Here is a 17105-nt window from a genome sequence, read left to right as displayed (position 1 = left end):
TAACAAGGAAAAACAGATGAGAAAAGCATAAAGTACAATTTAAAATTATACTGTTTTCTTCTTCAGCCAATGAGACATTTCTGTACATATTAAACTTCATGTGTCTTAAAGCCTAACCTTCAAATGATTCTCTGTACAGGACAATATTTGGATGTTTCATGTTTGCCAGTACAGCAACTTCTCGCCTTGATTCTTCTCTCTCTTTATTTGACATCTTTAAAAAAAGAAACAAAAACTTATTGTTGTAGAAAACAAATATAAGAAAACTTGCCATATTGGCATTAGATAAGGTAGCAAAACTTTTCTCACATTTGTTTACATTTTTCTTAAAGGTGTACGTTTGGGTATATATTTTAATGCAATAACCTATTCTGATTAGTAGCATAAGCTTTTTATGTCTTCAAGATGGCCAAACACAATTTCCTACCTTTCCTAATTTGAACTATAACTCATGAATCAAGTGACCACTTTCAACTTTGCTTCCACTGTAAGAAAGCTACTTATCGCTAATACTAAAATGTTTCTGTCCATTATTGTTTTTGTGATATAAGGCATAAAACAAAGAAAAGGTCAAATTTGCCCAACTTTTTAATAAGGTTTACAGCATGTGGTGTTTCAGCTAATTCTTTTTAGTGAGCTATAGCATGAAGAATTCACTCTGATATGCCCCAGTTAAGTACAGGAAAACAGGTCCATATTCTATGTGATTATCACCCAGTGCCAGCCTGTGACACCCAGTGTAACTGGATGACAGACAACTGCGAACAAGCATCTTCATTTTTTTCATTCAGCAATCGTTCAATAAGCTTATGTTTTTTCTTCACAAATTTTACATGATCTTTTCACAGATACTAGCATCTAATTTTGGGAACTATTTTTAATGTTCATCAACACTAAAATAATCTTCTGAGCCCTCAAGATCAATTGCAGAGTCAACATCTGGGTTTTTTCCTGGTTGCTACATGTCTGTAATTCACACACAGCAGTGCAAGAAAACCCACAGGACAGCCACAATCAGTCTAATAGTTGACACGAATTCACACACTTGCAAGTACCAAAGACTACCTATATTAGGTAAAGAGATATATAGACCTTATAAAATGTGGGGGAAAATGTTTTCTTGGATTTACACCTCATATCACAAATGACATTAGAGACCTTATTCTAATTAGATACTTTCAGGTGAATGTATTGGCTTTCTAACTACACTTTACAATTTGAAATTGATCACTTGGTTCATGGGGAAGCAGGTATTGGCAAACCAACTCCAAACGTCATTTGCTTTGAAAACTCTGCAAGTTCACCATAGGTCAGCTGTGACTTGTTGACATGAAAAAAAAGGGAGGGAGATAGCAGGAATGTGGAAACATTGGCTTAAGCCACCTTGATGACATCCTAACAAGCTTAAGCAACCAATCAGAACATGTTACCAATAAAAACATAATACACAGACATGTACCTTTCAGGGGAAAAAAATCTCAAAATTAAAAATCTCAGAAACTTACCTTGGATATATTGATTTCCTTAATAACATATTGTTTGCCATTTTCTTTAGCTTTCACCAGAATTGCTTTACCAAATGATCCTTCACCAATCTTTTGCACCTTAATATATTTGTCCATGGTATTTTCCTAAGGCATCCTTACTAGTGAGCTAAGGAGAAAGGAAAAGCTACTGTTTAATTGAACAAGTGATTGGTTCTACTTTCTGCCAGATAAAGTCAAGAAACCCAAGTCATTTTTGAAAACACTTCCTTTTTTTATACCATCATCACAACTGATTTCTTCTACAATATGATATCTGAATCTTTTAGTGCCCTTGTTCAACTAAGCTCTATAGCACTTGGCATCTACTGTCTTCATTCCACAATTATCATTGCAGAATTTTCCCCAAATGGGCACAGAATCACTTAAACAGTTTCACCCAGTAAAGAAGTTTGTACCTCAACACAGCAGGAAAATACCAAATTCAAAACAAAAATTTTTTTTACTTCATAAAGGAACATTTTTTCATTTCTCACTTGTACAATGTGATCATACAAAATTTATTTAAAGGTAAGTCCCCCTGAGTTACATTAAGGACTATGAAAATTTCTACACTTAGAATAACCCTCACTCAACTCTATGGAACCTACTTCCCAGTAAACATACAAACTTGAAGTCTTAACACAGCTTCCCCAATTGATTTTGAGTAAAATGTGATAGCAGAGACATCCTGCATACTTTTGGATTAGATTTGGACCCCTTTAGGTGCAGTATTGGTCCAGCTTGGAGACAGAAACTACCTTTGTGCTGTGGTAAAGAACTGTCGTCAAGAAATGGACAAGAGGAGTATAATCCTGTTAATTCCTCTTGATATCTCAGCAGATTTCTGTACCCTCATTTAAGATTCCTTTTTTGACTGCCTTCTATCATACAGATTTGAAATCCCTTTTTTTACTGTGATCTAGCTGGTTTCCAACTTTCTAGTACCAGAAGGGCAAGACCTTCACTTTGCACTATGAGAATCATGTGAAAATGGGAGCGGTGCACAGTTAGTTTCATAACTGTGCAACTGACACCAATTCTCCTTTTGTCTAAACCAGATGGGAATATGAACCCCACAAAGAAGATGCTCAAGTGTGGTAAAATGCTGAGCTGCACATGAGGAACAATTAGGAGAGGGCAATGTTGTAAGATCTGTTTGTTCTTCAAGATACACAAGGATCAGCTTTGGCAACACTCCTGGAACCAGTGCTTTTTTTATGATGTCTGGTGATGCCTGTGGACTGGAGAATTTCTTTCTCAGAAGCAGTTAATACACCAATGGCATCCTGTACTGCAAGATGGAATTTGGGCCCATCATATATGCTTCAATAGTCAGTAGATCAAAATTCTCTCATTGTGTGGTACATAAAGAAGCCTTGAAGAGTGCTGGAAACATCAACTTGACCAGAAGGTGTTTGCCGACTTTCTTGCAACAGGTACTCTAGATAATGTATTTCTTCAACTCTTAAAAGAACTTCACTAGTCATAAATTAATCTGCAGATACAATTAAGCATAGATAGCTTGAGTTCCTGCAAATGTAAGAAGCATCCACTTCAGCAAAAAAGACAGTCAAAATATTTTACTCCCAAAGGTTTTCCAGCTTTGTGTGATTTCATTAAAACAAACAAAAACACAGTTAAAGTACAATAACCTCCTGCATACCGGAGCTGAAACTGGGTGGTTTAAGACATACCAATACTGTTTATGGTTTTTTCCCCCTCTTTTAATCTACTTTTAAAGTAAGGGAAGAATGAAAACTGGTCAATGGGCACCTTAAGCCTGTTATGGGAACCAGGACCTCCCAAGTCACAGCAGTCTGTGCACACGCCATTGGAAAACTTAACTTTGGTGGGCTTCAGGGGGAAAAAAGGTGGGAAGAGGAGGGGACCTTGTTACACGCAGCAACACACAAAGCACAGGCTACCCCTGAGGTTTCGGCCTCGTCAAACCCCTCTCTACAACACTGGCAAAGACAACAAGGTACGGGGGGGGGGGGTAACTTACTAGGAGAGAGATGCAGGAGAAATGCCATCAAATCCGGGAAACAGAAAAGACAGAGCGGCTTCCTGTTTAAGGCGGCCAAGTAAGGGAGCGTCAACCTTTTACACGCCTGCCCTTCCCTCTACCTGCGGAACTGCCAGAGACCCCCTTCAACCCAGCCTCATTCCCGTTCTCCCCCTCACCCTTTTCCAGCAGTTTTAACCTAGACCGAGACGCAGCCCCACCCCTTCCACGTCGCTATAGGCTAGAGAGCTAAACTTTGGGCTGCCATTGGGCGACAGAGCGACCGAGTTCGGATGCACTACGCAGGGCGTGTCGTACCGATTGCTTACAGGTTCTCCCTGGCAACGCAGGGAGGGAGACCACGTGATCAAAGGTTACGTCATAAGAAGAGGGTGGGGGAGAGGGGCGGAGTATTTCGGAGTAGGGAATAGAATGCGCGCGCGCAGGTGGTTGCTAAGGGATAATTCACAGCAACCACATGCCTTGTCATATTGTTTTCTTTATGGCGTGGTCTCCACATGCTGTGTCAGAATGGACTGTACCACTTCGTATGGCAGAGAGAGGGGTTGCATTTTTCCAACATTTCCCCAGTAAACTGAGAACTAGCAGAGTTTGGATGGAGTTTTTCAGTTTTTTTTTGTTGTTTAAAGAAAGTTTTTTTTTCCTGAGGAAGTTTAAATAAATAAAATAAATAGGAACCCATAGCTACAATTTGAAGTATTGGCATAGCCCATTGGATAACCTCTGCTTTTATGCCATTTTATACTACTCTGAAAAGGCTAGATACAACCATGCACACAGACACACAGTGTGTGAAGGACTGTCTGCTGAATTTCTGCAGGTGTTGTTTCTCCCGTGTAATGTAATTCTCTTAGGCCATGGCCAACTTATGTCTTATTTTTGTGTGCCCGTTTATGCTTAGATGTTGATGAGAAATGGCATGTTTCGGATCGTTAATACTGTTTGGTTACAGTTATGTTTATTTAAAAGTCCACTGAATTTTCTTGCCCATTATATTCAGCCCTTTGCTCTTTATAGTGGGAAGTGTGTTTAAAATTCATGAATCCAATTTCTTTATTGGCTAGAAAATAATTGGGGCTTGCGAGATCTGCTACATTGTGTCATGATTTTTACATTGGCTCTTTCAAACCATACTGTCAGATCACAGGACGGTACCATTAAAATCATACATCTAAATCACAAATCACTGTTCTTTTGTTGTGGTGCAAGTGCAAAAATATGGATCTGAGGTGTAGTTTCATAATTTCAGCAGCTTCCAGTATCATACAACAGCTTCCAGTATCATACAATTCAACAGCTTCCAGTATCATACAGTATCATACAACAAATAGTATCTTTAGCCACAAAGTGCTGAAAATGACATCTGTGGTGCTACTGACTGTGGCACAAAATATGCATCCAACACATCATTATGGACCATGTTGTTTTGCCAGTGCGGTAGGGGTGGGGGGAACCACTTAGGAAGTGGCATGGCCCTGGTGGTTACATAAATACCACTTGTGCAGTTGTAAGGGGCATTTATGCTGGCGGAGAGGCACTTATGCTGGTGATGGGAGCCATGAGTCAATGCGATGACTGGGTACCGGTGCAGGTGCAGTAGCAGTACTCCTCTGTTGCAGGAGCCCATGTCGACATTGAAGGGAGAGTTCCCTGGAGCAGGGCCAGCTTTCATGGACTGCCTAGAAACACCCCCATTTGCCAGCATGAACAAAATCAGTGGTGCAGTCTTTTGTGCCTCATAGGCCACTTTCATTGGAGAAGATGCAGTGTTACTGTTGGTTTGCTGGCTGCGATGCAGCAAACCTCTTAGGAGGTGGTGCAGCTGCACCATGGCTGTGCCGTCCACGGCAGCAGTGCAACTTCCTCTAGATTGCACTGTTAGATGGATACTGTCAAATCAGTTATCAAAAGCAATTGACTAATCTGTTATTTATTTACTTATTTGACTTTAAGATTGTGACCTGAAAGACTCTTTCTCCCCATCCTGTTTGATTTTTTGTTTAAATAATAAATAAAGCAGCCACTCTGGTAAAGAGTTCAGAAAACCTTGAGCCTTGCACACTGTTTTGAGTTTTTTGTTTGGTCCTACTAAAAGTATTTCATTACCTTTTTTAAAAAAATGTGTTTGCTTCTGAATTTTCAGTGTAGTTACCTGCAACATAATTTTAGGTCTTATGTAGAAAAAAACTGAAATATCAGCTAGAAGCAATATAAAACATAACACAAACAACAGTCAACAACACAAAACTAAAACTAGCATTTTAATGTTAATGATCGGACAGTAGATTTCAATTGATTGCCTAAATAGCAGGATTTGAACTGATTTGAAGAATCGAGTTTTATCAAGTTCCATGCTTTGATTGTTTGTCAGGGCAGTGCCAGTGTTCGGGCTGTACTTCTTATACTGTAGCCTGTGCAGATATAAGATTTGCTTGTGGCTATTTGTGCAGATATAAGATTTGCTTGTGGCTATTTGTGGGCTCCTTATAAGAATCCTGTGAGCGCATCATACCCATGTTTTGCCCCATGAAGCACTTAATCCATTTTTGTGCGGCACAGTCTGACAATATGAGTGTGATAGAAGTCAATAGTAGGGCTGCATATAAGAATTGTGCAATCCGTGAGAATCTGTGGTGGGCTGTTTGTTTCTGTCCTGGCAGCAGCAACAAGCACTCCATCTGCTTGATGAAGCCCCTGGGTGCAAAGTGTGATTTCAGTAGTTTCGTGTTGTCGTTTGTGGTGAAAACATTTTTTCAAAGTGTATCGTATGTTTTCCCCCGTCAAGAGTAGAACGTTTGACAGCTGCATTCTGTAGTTCTCATCTTATATTTTACACAGGATGTTTACATTTATGCATGGGTATAATTTTTCAGCCTCCTCCTGTGCACTCTTGCAGATTGTACTGTAGGAGAGTAACACTGGTAGGCGCCAAATCCACTCATTCTTACTCTACAGATTTCGCGGAGGGCACATTTGTCGGGGGAGGGAGCGCAAAAGCGAGCCCGCTCTCCCCTACCTTATTGGCTTGGCTTTCTGTGGTCGCTAAGAGTGTGGGCAGCGAAATATCCGCCGGCCCTTTGAGTGCGGCTGCGTGGTGTGGAGCATTTACGCCACTCGCACCTCGCCGTCTAGGGCGGGGCCCCGCACCTTCATGCCTCTGGGTGACTGACTGCAGCTCGGGGATGATGGGCAGGCTGGGTGGTGGGTGACGGCGGCGGGGGGTTGCGCGGCGATTTCTCCCGAGTCTCCGCTTCTCGGCTCCTCCCCTCCCGCAGGGCCCAGGCCTCTCCGCCCGGCTGAGCAGCAGGAGGATGTGTGAGCACCTCTCTGGGGGTCACCAGGCGGCGCCACACGGCCAGGTAGGGCGGATTCCCACTCTGGGCCGGGAGAGAGGGAGACCTTGGCAGAGGGCCGCGAAAAAAGGAAGCGCCGGGCCATTTGGGGCTTGTCTCTGGGGACCTGGCTGTCGCCTGAGGCGCGCTCTTCCATTCAGGGAGGCGACGTGCAGTTCTGGAGACATGGGGGATGTGAGGGGACGCGGGCTTTTATTGACGGGAAGTGGGGACGAGGGAGGCTGGGGAGACCGCCCTCTTGAGTCAAGAGCCTGTAGGGATGTTCATTGCTTCAACCTTGCTTCAACCTGGCTGTGATGTGGCGGGTAGTTAGGTCTGCTTGTCTTCTGAGTAAGGTGCACTAACTAAACGTACAACATCTCTCGCTGTGTACACTGTGCTCCCCTCTCTAATCTTTGCAACGCCAGGATCCAGAAAGTTCTCCCTATCTCCATAGATAACCCCCCTTGCAATGCTGAATCCTGGTTTTGCAAAAGTGTTGGGGGGTGTGTGTGTGTGTGTGTGTGTGCCACAGGGTGCTTGTGAAGCTGAGGAGAGGTTTTCCCCAACTCCAGAGGTACTCCTCCATTTTCAAAGCTGGATCCCGGCTTTGCAAAGGGGGCAGGGGGAGAAGCCAGCAGGGTGCCTGTGAAGGGGAGACTTCTCCCCATCTCTGTAGGAACCCCCAGATGGATCCTGTCTTTGCAAGGGGGTGGGGTGGGGTGAGCAGGGTGCCTGTGAAGATAGGGAGAGTTCTCCATAGGCACTCCCCTAGTTGCAAAGCTGGATCCCAGCTTTGCCAAGGCGAGGGTGGGGGGTAGCCAGCAGGGTGCCTGTGAAGATGGGAAGAGATGGGGCCTTGTCCTCAGGCCCAGTCTCCTCCTGGCTGTTTGCCTGGAATGAAGTTAAACATAATTAAACTTATAGCAAACTCTTTGGGCTTCTTAATCTGTAACAGCAGGAGTGGTGGTGATACTGGCTTACTTTTCTCTCCCCCCCACCTCGGTGCCGCTGCATAAGAAATAGTTATGAAACCACTGAAAATCTGTGGCTTTATTTTAAACCTATTTTCCAGAGGATTCTAAAACTGCTTCTTCCAGTAGAAGGTACCATTAGCGAAACACTTCTTAAAGTCTTGGTGTAGCCCTCTGGTTTCTAATGATAGGACAGAGCAAGAAAGGCTGTTGGCAATAACAGCACTGTGGTACTCCTAAAATATCCAGCAAGATATTAGTGAAAAAAAATTGGTACCATATATCTAGTTCTACAAGAGTTGCATGATCCCTTGTAATACTTGATTATCAGCAGCAGTGACTTTCTTTAGAAGTTAGAGATGTCAGGGGAGGCAGATTTATTTCACACACAGAGCTTTGTACTAAAGAGTATCTTCTCACCATGATTCAAGATTTCAAAATCTTGAAAAATTTGGAGGGTTTTTTTACTGTTCTTTCACAAAGATGTTTTCCTCCCAGTTTTTCTGTAGAAATTCTTTCTGTTTTGGAGTGGAATGCTTTGAGACAAGGTAATCTAGAGCAGCGGTTAATGATAAGCAAGGGAACACTACTAATTTTCCCTAATAGATGCCCTTAACCAGCTTGCTATTAGTGTTACAATCCCTTGTATTGTATATTCTGCCCTCGGACATTTCTAAGATGTGTTACACTTTCATAATGATACTACTGTAGTTTTTAAAGAATCATATGACTCAGAGCACGAGTTGAGCTTCCCCAGTTTTTATTGAAAGATTTAAGAGCTGAAGGAAAGCATCATAAAGTATGGATGTTGAATTCAGTGTATTTCCAGTGAGACAGACATAATTTAAGGTAAAACAATGTTTTTGCTTAGCCTATTTTCATTAGCTCAGTGTTCTATGCTTATGTTTTAGTTTCCTTCATAAATTTACTCTGTAATCTAAATCTGCTCTAATGTTATGGATAGAGAAATAAAACATGAACACCACAATACGTACAATATATATTATTTGACTTTTCTTCGCTAAAAATAAAAGTTCTGTGCTGCTGTAAACTGTGTTCTCAGAAAAGAAAGGCCTCCACTGTAATGTCTATTGTATCTGTAATTTGATTGAACTCGGAACCAATGTGTGGATCAGAAACTCTGCATGGTGGGCCTCACCTGTAATACTGGGCACCACAATTCAAGAAGGATATTGACAAGCTGGAATGGATCCAGAAGAGAGCAACCAAAATGGTTAAAGGTCAGGATTCCATGCCAGGGGTAGGGAGCTAGGTAGTCTGGAGAAGAGAAGGTTGAGAGATGACATGATAGCCATGTTTAAATACTTGAAGGGATCTCATGTTGAGGATGGAGCAAGCTTATTTTCTGCAGCTCCAGAGACTAGGACAAGAAGTAATGTGTTTAAGGTACAGGAAAAGAGATTTTACCTAAACATTAGGAAAAACTTCCTGACAGTAAGACCTGTTTGTGGAATGCGCTACCTCGGAGGGTAGTGGAGTCTCTTCTTTGGAGATTTTTAAACAGAGGCTGGATGGCCATCTGTCAGGAGTACTTTGCTCATGCCTTCCTGCATGGTAGGGGTTGGACTTGATGGCCCTTGTGGTCTGTTCCAACTCTTTGATTCTCTGATTCTCTGATTCACGTATTTATGAAGCAGTGGTGAGAGCGACTGAGAAATGTTACTGCTCTGCTACTATAGCATCGGCTAGCTCACAACCATCCTGTTTGTTCAAGGGAGCTCAGCAACTATTGACACCAAAATCTGAGCCTTTATTATTTCAGGAAGAAACAATTAACAGTTATACATTTACCATTTTTTTTGCTGATTTAATATTGAGAATGTGCTCTGATCGGATGACAGTTGCAACATAGACACATCAGAGACTGGGCTAATATACCGGTCTATTCAAGGCCCATTTTGTCCTAGTTTCTGTGATGGATTTTGTCAAAATCCTGAGATTGTAGAAGGCCGCTATTTGTGCTCTAGATCCATCATGACTGTTAAAATCCTATAAAAGCCATATCAGCAGACCCTTAATATCAATTATGTCAGTCACCCACTTGGGGTACTGTGATTATCATGGTTATTGTGATAGGTACCTTTCCTCAGCCACTCAAAAAGGTGGTTATCCGTCCACTACTTAAAAAACCATTCCTGCCGAAAAATAACATGGCTAATGATTGCTTGGTCTATAATGTGCCCTTTCTGGGCAAAGAGATTGAGAGAGCAGTAGCAGACCAACTCTAGGTCTTCTTGGATAGCTCATGTGCTTAAGACTTTTTTCAGTCTGGCTTCAGAGATGGCTCTGCTGGCTTTAGTTGATGACCTCTATCTGAGTGCTTTTTTTTTGGACTTAACTGCAGCCTTTAATGCAATAAATCCTGCCATCTTGTTGAGATGCTTGGAGGCAAAAGTAGATATGAGAATGTGCACTGAACTGGTTTAAATCATTAATCACAGACTGTACTCAAAGGATTGCTGTGGGAGACCAGTTGACATCTGTTTGGGATGTAACCTGTGAAGTTCCACAGGGCGCTATTCTGTTCATCATGCTTTTCAATCTGCATGTAAAGGCCTTAGTTTTGTAGCTTTGGTTGGATGTCGTCAATGTGCAGATGATACCCAGCTCTATATATCCTCATTCAAATGCCCTGGTGATTTGGTAAAGGTCCTAAATACCTGCCTGGCTGCTGTGATGAATTGACTAAGGCTGAACAAATGTAAACTAAATCCTGAAAGATAGAGGTAAAGCTGGTTGGGAGGGTAGAGATCTTGAAGTATATTGTGCTCCGTGCTTTCGATGGAGTCCAGCTTTCTTCTTCCCATTCCACTACAGAGCTCCTTTATAGAAGCCTTTCATAGAAAAAAAAATGCAAGTCCACTTTGTCAGCTGCACATATGAATGGGAATGTTCTGGACTTGGAGCGTTTCCTTTGAGTAGGCTGATATTTTTTTCATTCCATCTAAATGCAGTATCTCCCTTGAGTGTGTCATAAAGAGGGGTTGGTAGTGTAGAATTAAGTATCTTTGTGGTGGAGCAACAGTTTTGTGGTTTTCTTTCCATGGCTGGTGCTAAAGATTGGACTGCAAATCTTTAGAAGGGACTGAATTTTCCAAACTATCAGTCTGAATGTAAAGATGTATCTGGAGCAGGTGTTTCTGTTGAATAAGTTGGTGGATGGTATTTGCATGTCTGTGAGCTCTTTCCAATGAAGGGATCTTTCTTTTCAGTAAATTCTGAATTCTGTTTTCATGTATTTCGAATGTACTATCTAACACAGAATATCTTTTTAGGTTTTAAAAACAGCTAAATGGAGTCGGAGCAGCTTTTCCATAGAGGGTTCTACCGAAATAGCTACAATAGCATAACTAGTGCAAGCAGTGACGAGGAACTTCTAGATGGAGCTGGGGTCATTATGGACTTTCAGACCTCTGAAGATGACAATTTGTTAGATGGTGATGCATCAGTTGGTAAGTACATCACTGTGATACTTTGTGATACAGTGAGATATGTGCATTCTGGAAGATTGGGCTTTGAGGATGAATGGTTGATATGAATTATTAGTGGTATATTGTAGACAGATTTGTCAGTTGAAATGCAGTATAAAATGATAATACCACAGACACATTTAATAAGCTAAAGAATTATTCATCAGATTATTGGAAGAGGTTCTTAATCTAAAGCCATGTTCGTTTCTTTGCAGTAGTCAAGTGGCCTTTGTGCATCTATGCTTAGTGCAGAGAGGGAAAATGGGAAGATACTTTTCTCCGTCTCTCATAATATTTGAGCCCACTGAAACTGAAGGGTAGAAGATTCAAGACAGACAAAAGAAAGTACTTCACACAGCCTGAAGTTAAATTATGAGACTTGCTGCCCCAGGATACCAACTTTGAAAGCTTTATAATGGGAGTAGATACATTTATGGAGGATGCGACTACCAATGACTACTAGTCATGATGGCTCCTAGTTATGATTGATATCTACTTCCTCCAGTACCAGAGGAAGTACGCCTCTTCATATTAATTTCTGTGGAGCTGGGGCGGGAGGATTCTATTGCTGTCATCCGACTTGTGCACTTCTTAGAAGTGGCTGATTGACCACTATGTGAACAAAATATTGGATGATCTGATCTGGCATTGTTCTTGTTACATATATTTCCACATATTGGAGCTGAATGCTTTGTGTTCACTGGACCTCTAATGTCTGAAACGCAATGCCCTCTTCTCTCCACTAATCTGAACATGCTTGAGGGAGGCTATATATGGGGGTTGAGCGTCCAGCTGCTGTGTTTTCTCCTTTCAGTGCAATATAAAAAATGTTCGAACTCAATTTGAGTCCCATAATCTTTTCCATTTCAGGTAACTTGGGCACTTCAGGATTTTCTGAACTACCTTATTAGGGAAAAGAATCCTTTTTCTTTTGGTGTTGTCAGCATGCATTAGTTTTACCCACAAGCGACAAGAATGTAAACGATACTTGAGAACGTTTATATTGCCTTTGTAAGGCAGAGTTCCACCTTTCTAAAACCATTGACTTCAGTGGACTTGGAAGACTATTACTCTGCTTAGGATATCACTGTTGGGAAAAATGAGGAAGATGAGAATGACTTACAACAAACTTCTAGTTGAGCTGTTCATAAATTACGGGGAGAAAACATGTAACCCCATTGCCTATTAAGAAAAACAGCACACACAGTGTGTTAAAAAGTTTGATAAAGGAATTGTGTGAATTACTTTTATACTTGAGAATGCCAGAAAGGAAAATGGTGGGATCAGATTTGGATATTTCAAAGAATATCACATTAAAATTTATGCAGGAAATTGATCTCAGAAGATTGTTGTAATTAAGTAATAGGACTTAACGAAATGTGCAAAGGGAAGCTGTTCTGTAGAAGAAGTACACTGTGTCATTACACATTAGATTTTGAAGCTTATCGAGAAACAACAGGCTTTTTTTCTAGTATGGAGAGTTAGTCTGCCTCTCAGATCATATTCTTCATTATGCACTTTTAGCAAAGCTTTATCAGGCTTTGTTGCTTCGAGCGTCTGGATAAAAGGTACATGGTGCAGCAACCTTGCAGAAGATAAGCGTGCATACGCCTGTTAATGGGTGATTTTTTAAAGGAACTTATCCTTTTGACAACTCCAAATTGCAGTCACATAGGACAGTCACATAAGTGCTGGTACTAAGTGTGATGTTCAGATTCTGATCCTTTGGTTCATCTTTTCCATCTGACTGGTCACCTGACCAGGCATCTGTCCATTCAAGGCTGTTGGACATAACGTTGTTAGGTAAAGTGAAACGGGATCCAGGAAAATCTGGCCAGCTTAAAATTAGAAAGAAAAGTAGCTTTATCATATTTCTGATTAGTTAATTGTGTTAATGTTTGTTGTTCTTCCTGTTGGCTTTTTAGTTTTTCTTTGCTGAGGAGGCTTGTGCACCTTGCAAGTCATTTATTGGGAACAGCAGTTTGAAGGCTTTAACCAGCTCTCCAGCATTTGCTGTTTTCTCTGGGGTATACTAGGCTGGGGAATGGCTTAATACCTTATGTTGTTCTCCTAGTGCATTTTAGGAAGACAGTGGCCTTCCTAACAACTTCATTTCCTAGGATGTTGTGGGTTTTCCTGGTTGTACGGCCATGTTCCAGTAGTATTTTCTCCTGACATTTCACCTACATCTGTGGCAGGCATCTTCAGAGGATGCAGGGGAAACCTCAGGAGAAGATACTACTGGAACCGGGTCACACAACTCAGAAAAACCCACAACATCCCAGTGATTCCGACTGTGAAAGCCTTCGACAATACAATTTCATTTAGCCCTCCTTCCCCTCATACTTCTGTGCAGGACAGGATTGCTAAACCTTTGTTGAATTGTTCCCAACCTTTTTTTCACTCACATATCCCTTGGCAACCTAACTTTTTTTTCTGTTGGCTTATTTTAAGTTTTTCCTTTGTTGAGAAGGCTTGTGCACCTTGCAAGTCATTTTTTAGGAGCACTGCAATAGACTTAAATCCTATTTCCTTATAAAATTGTCCTCTTAAGGTGTTCCTTTATTTATTTGCATTCTAGTCATCCTTTCTCACTTGTGCACAAGGTGGATTACAGAGAATATCGTTGGTCTAATCCTTTTATCTAAATGCCATCCTGAACATTTATGTTTTGCGCATTCTGAGGAATGATAAAAGTATAGGGGCCTTCCTGATCTCCTTAAACAAGCTGTTCCACGAGATAGGAGTCACAAGAGATAATTCCCATGTATGAGCAGTTGCCACTCTTACCCTTCAATACAGCATTAGCAGAGTGGCATTCTCAGAAGGTTTTGCATAGATGAGAGTGGCTCACTGGGTAGAGCATACTAGGAGAGGTGGTCTGCACGTCTGTAGGTTTAAGGCAGGTGGATTCCCCACGGGCCAAAAACAGTGGTGTGAAAACGGTGTGAAAACAGTGTAAAAGGGTTTAAAATGGTGTAAAAGGGTTTACACAATTTTCACACTGTTTTTACACTGCTGTTTTTGGCCCATGCGGTATCTGCCGCAGTTAAAGGCTATGTATTGTGGGTAATGACCAGTACCTTTATTTATTATTTGTTCCATTTATACCCTACCCTACACTGAAGTCCCAGGGCGGCTTATATAATGGGGTTAAAAGCCCCATTAAAACATAAAACATTAAAGAAGAAAAGTTTGGATTTATACCCCCCCCCCCTTTCTCTCCTGTAGGAGCCCTCACAACAAACACCCTGTGAGGTGGGTGGGGCTGAGAGAGCTCCAGAAAGCTTTGACTAGCCCAAGGTCACCCAGCTGGCGTGTGTGGGAGTGCACAGGTTAATCTGAATTCCCCAGATAAGCCTCCACATCTCAGGTGGCAGAGCGGGGAATCAAACCCGGTTCCTCTAGATTAGAATGCACCTGCTCTTAACCACTACGCCATTGCTTTTTATGATAAAAACCATCATAAAAGCATCCTTTAAAACAGTCAATAAAAACATCCATTAAAAATTCCCACCCCCCACCCTTCAGCTGACATCAATATGTGGTATACACGTATTGTGGGGACACACATTGGGGGACACACATTGAAGACCTGGATAAAGAGGAAGGTTTTAACCAGGCGCCGACATCCATAAAGTTTCGGCGCTTGGCGAATTTCTGCAGGGAGGCTGTTCCACAGCTTAGGGCCTGCCACAGATAAAGCCCTCCTGCGTGCCCTCTCCTGCCGCACTTTGGCAGCAGAAGGGATCACCAGGAGGGCCTCCCCACTTCACCTCAGTACACAGGATGGCTCATATGGGTGTTGGTGCTCTTTTAGGTAGGTGGGACCCAAGCCATTTACGGTTTTAAATATGATTGTCAATACCTTGAATTGGACCCGATAGTGAATAGGGAGCCAGTGCAGTTCTTTCAAGGCTGGCGTTCTATTCCAGGTTGACCCAACAGCAGCCTAGCTGCTGCATTTTGCACCAGGTCCAGCTTTTGAACCATCTTCAAGGGAAGCCCCATGTAAAGCGCATTGCAGGACTCAAGATGGGAGGTTACCAGGGCATGCAGTACTGTGGCTAGGTCCCGTCTGTCCAGATAAGGGCAAAGCTGGCGAACCAGCTGGAACTGCTGATAGGCATTCCTGGCCACGGATGCCACCTGTAATTCCAGAGACAGGGCAGAATCCAAGAGCAGCCCCAGATCTCGCACCCAGTCCATCAGGGGCAACACCACTCCATGCAGCACCGGGTGCCCTCTGATCTTCTGGACTTGGAGACCCACTACCCTTGGCACCTCCGTCTTACCTGGATTCAGCCTCAGTTTGTTGGTCTTCATCCAGTTCAACACCGCTTCCAGGCAAGTATCCAGCACCTGGAATCACCTGACTCAGCTGGGTGTCATATGCATACTGATGGCACCCTACTCCAAACCCCCTGATGACCTCCCCCAGTGGCTTCATATAGATATTAAAAAGCAGAGGGAATAGCACTGAGCCCTGGGGAACCCCACAATGAAGCTCTCAGGACTGGGAGCAGGAACCCCTCCCCCACTGCTATTTTCTGGAGCCTGCCCTGAAGAAAGGACAAGAACCAGTGAAGTACAGTGCCCCCCAAACCCAACCCATGAAGCTGCTTCAGGAGGATACCATAGTCATTGGTATTGAAATCAGCTGAGAGGTTCAGAAGAATTAACAGGGAGGACTTCCCCCTGTCCCTGTCCCTGTAAAGGTCATTTATCAGGACGACCAAGGCCATTTCTGTGCTGAAACCTTGCCAGAAAACAGAGTGAAATGGATCTAGATCATAAAGGGTAGGGAACCTTTAACACTCAAAGAGCCATTTGGACCCGTTTTCCATGGGAAAAGAAAACACTTGGAGACGCAAATAATTTTTGACATTTAAAATAAAGATAACACTGTATATATTGGTTTTTTTAACCTTTTACTCCACTCATTCTGAGAAGCGCATGGATGCGTCCGGCAAGGATGCGGCCAGCGGCTCGGCCTCGCCGCTCCAACGGGGCGGGCGAGAGGGGAAGCCGGGCAATTGGTGCACCCAGCCTGCTGCCTGCAGGGCGGGCAAGGATGAAGCCAGTGGCTCAGGGGAAGCCCGCGGCGCGGCCCAGCTGGCTGCGGGCAATTGGTGCGCTCGCCCTGCTGCCTGCAGAGCGGGCAAGGATGTAGCTGGTGGCTTGGCCTCACCGGCCGCCGGGAAAGCACCAGCCCCGCTCTAATAGGGCGGGCGAGTGGGGAAGCCCGTGACGCGGCCCAGTCGGCCGCGGGCAATTGGTGCGCTTGCCCTGCTGCCTGCAGGGCGGGCAAGGATGGGGCTGGTGGCTCGGCTCATGGAGCCGCAGTGCAAGGGCAGAAGAGCCGCATGCGGCTCTCGAGCCGCAGGTTCCCTACCCCTGATCTAGATAGTCAGCTTCTTCCAGGCATGTCAGCAGTTGAGTAGCCAATTGAACTCAATTTCTAATTGGTAGTCAGTGGAGTGACTGCAGAGTGGGTGTGATACACATGCTCCTCCCAACTCCTGATAACAGCTGAACTGTGGTATTCTGTACCAGTTGGAGTTTCCAAGTTGAATTCAAGAGTAGAGTCTTTATAATAATTGAGCCTTAAGATTATAGTGCTGTGGATTCAAGTGGTCAGATACAGAGATGGATCCAGCACAACATTTTCTGCTTACACTGGGGGTCTTGCGCAATGCAAGAGAAAAGATTGTGATAGCCATTTGTCCTACTTGTACTTGATGTATCCTCACTTG

The 17105-nt window shown here is 43.1% G+C and overlaps 2 protein-coding genes across 17 annotated transcripts in view; one reads left to right on the top strand and one right to left on the bottom strand.

Moving 5' to 3' along the window:
- NEK1 (NIMA related kinase 1) overlaps window positions 1-3704 on the bottom strand; it is a 49127-nt gene extending 45423 nt beyond the window's left edge. For all 12 annotated transcript variants that reach the window (XM_048509468.1, XM_048509475.1, XM_048509472.1 and 9 more), the window contains exons 1-3: window positions 3532-3704; window positions 1506-1653; window positions 118-214 (exon numbers count right to left, since the gene is read on the bottom strand). In XM_048509468.1, coding sequence (XP_048365425.1) covers window positions 118-214; window positions 1506-1622 — 214 coding nt within the window. In that variant the 5' untranslated portion in view covers window positions 1623-1653; window positions 3532-3704. The remainder of the gene's footprint in view (window positions 1-117; window positions 215-1505; window positions 1654-3531) is intronic.
- Window positions 3705-6607: 2903 nt separating this feature from the next.
- The window catches only part of CLCN3 (chloride voltage-gated channel 3), a 68939-nt gene continuing 58441 nt past the window's right edge, over window positions 6608-17105 (top strand). Inside the window, exons 1-2 of one of the 5 annotated variants that reach the window (XM_048509148.1) lie at window positions 6608-6911; window positions 11155-11331. In XM_048509148.1, the coding sequence (XP_048365105.1) occupies window positions 11172-11331 (160 nt within the window). In that variant the 5' untranslated portion in view covers window positions 6608-6911; window positions 11155-11171. The remainder of the gene's footprint in view (window positions 6912-11154; window positions 11332-17105) is intronic. The other 4 variants (XM_048509143.1, XM_048509141.1, XM_048509150.1 and 1 more) reach the window with 4 other exon arrangements.

The sequence above is a fragment of the Sphaerodactylus townsendi genome, linkage group LG10 (assembly GCF_021028975.2).
Source record: "Sphaerodactylus townsendi isolate TG3544 linkage group LG10, MPM_Stown_v2.3, whole genome shotgun sequence".
NCBI lineage: Eukaryota > Metazoa > Chordata > Lepidosauria > Squamata > Sphaerodactylidae > Sphaerodactylus > Sphaerodactylus townsendi.
Note: the sequence above shows the minus strand (reverse complement) of the source record. Positions and strands in the feature narration are given on the sequence as shown.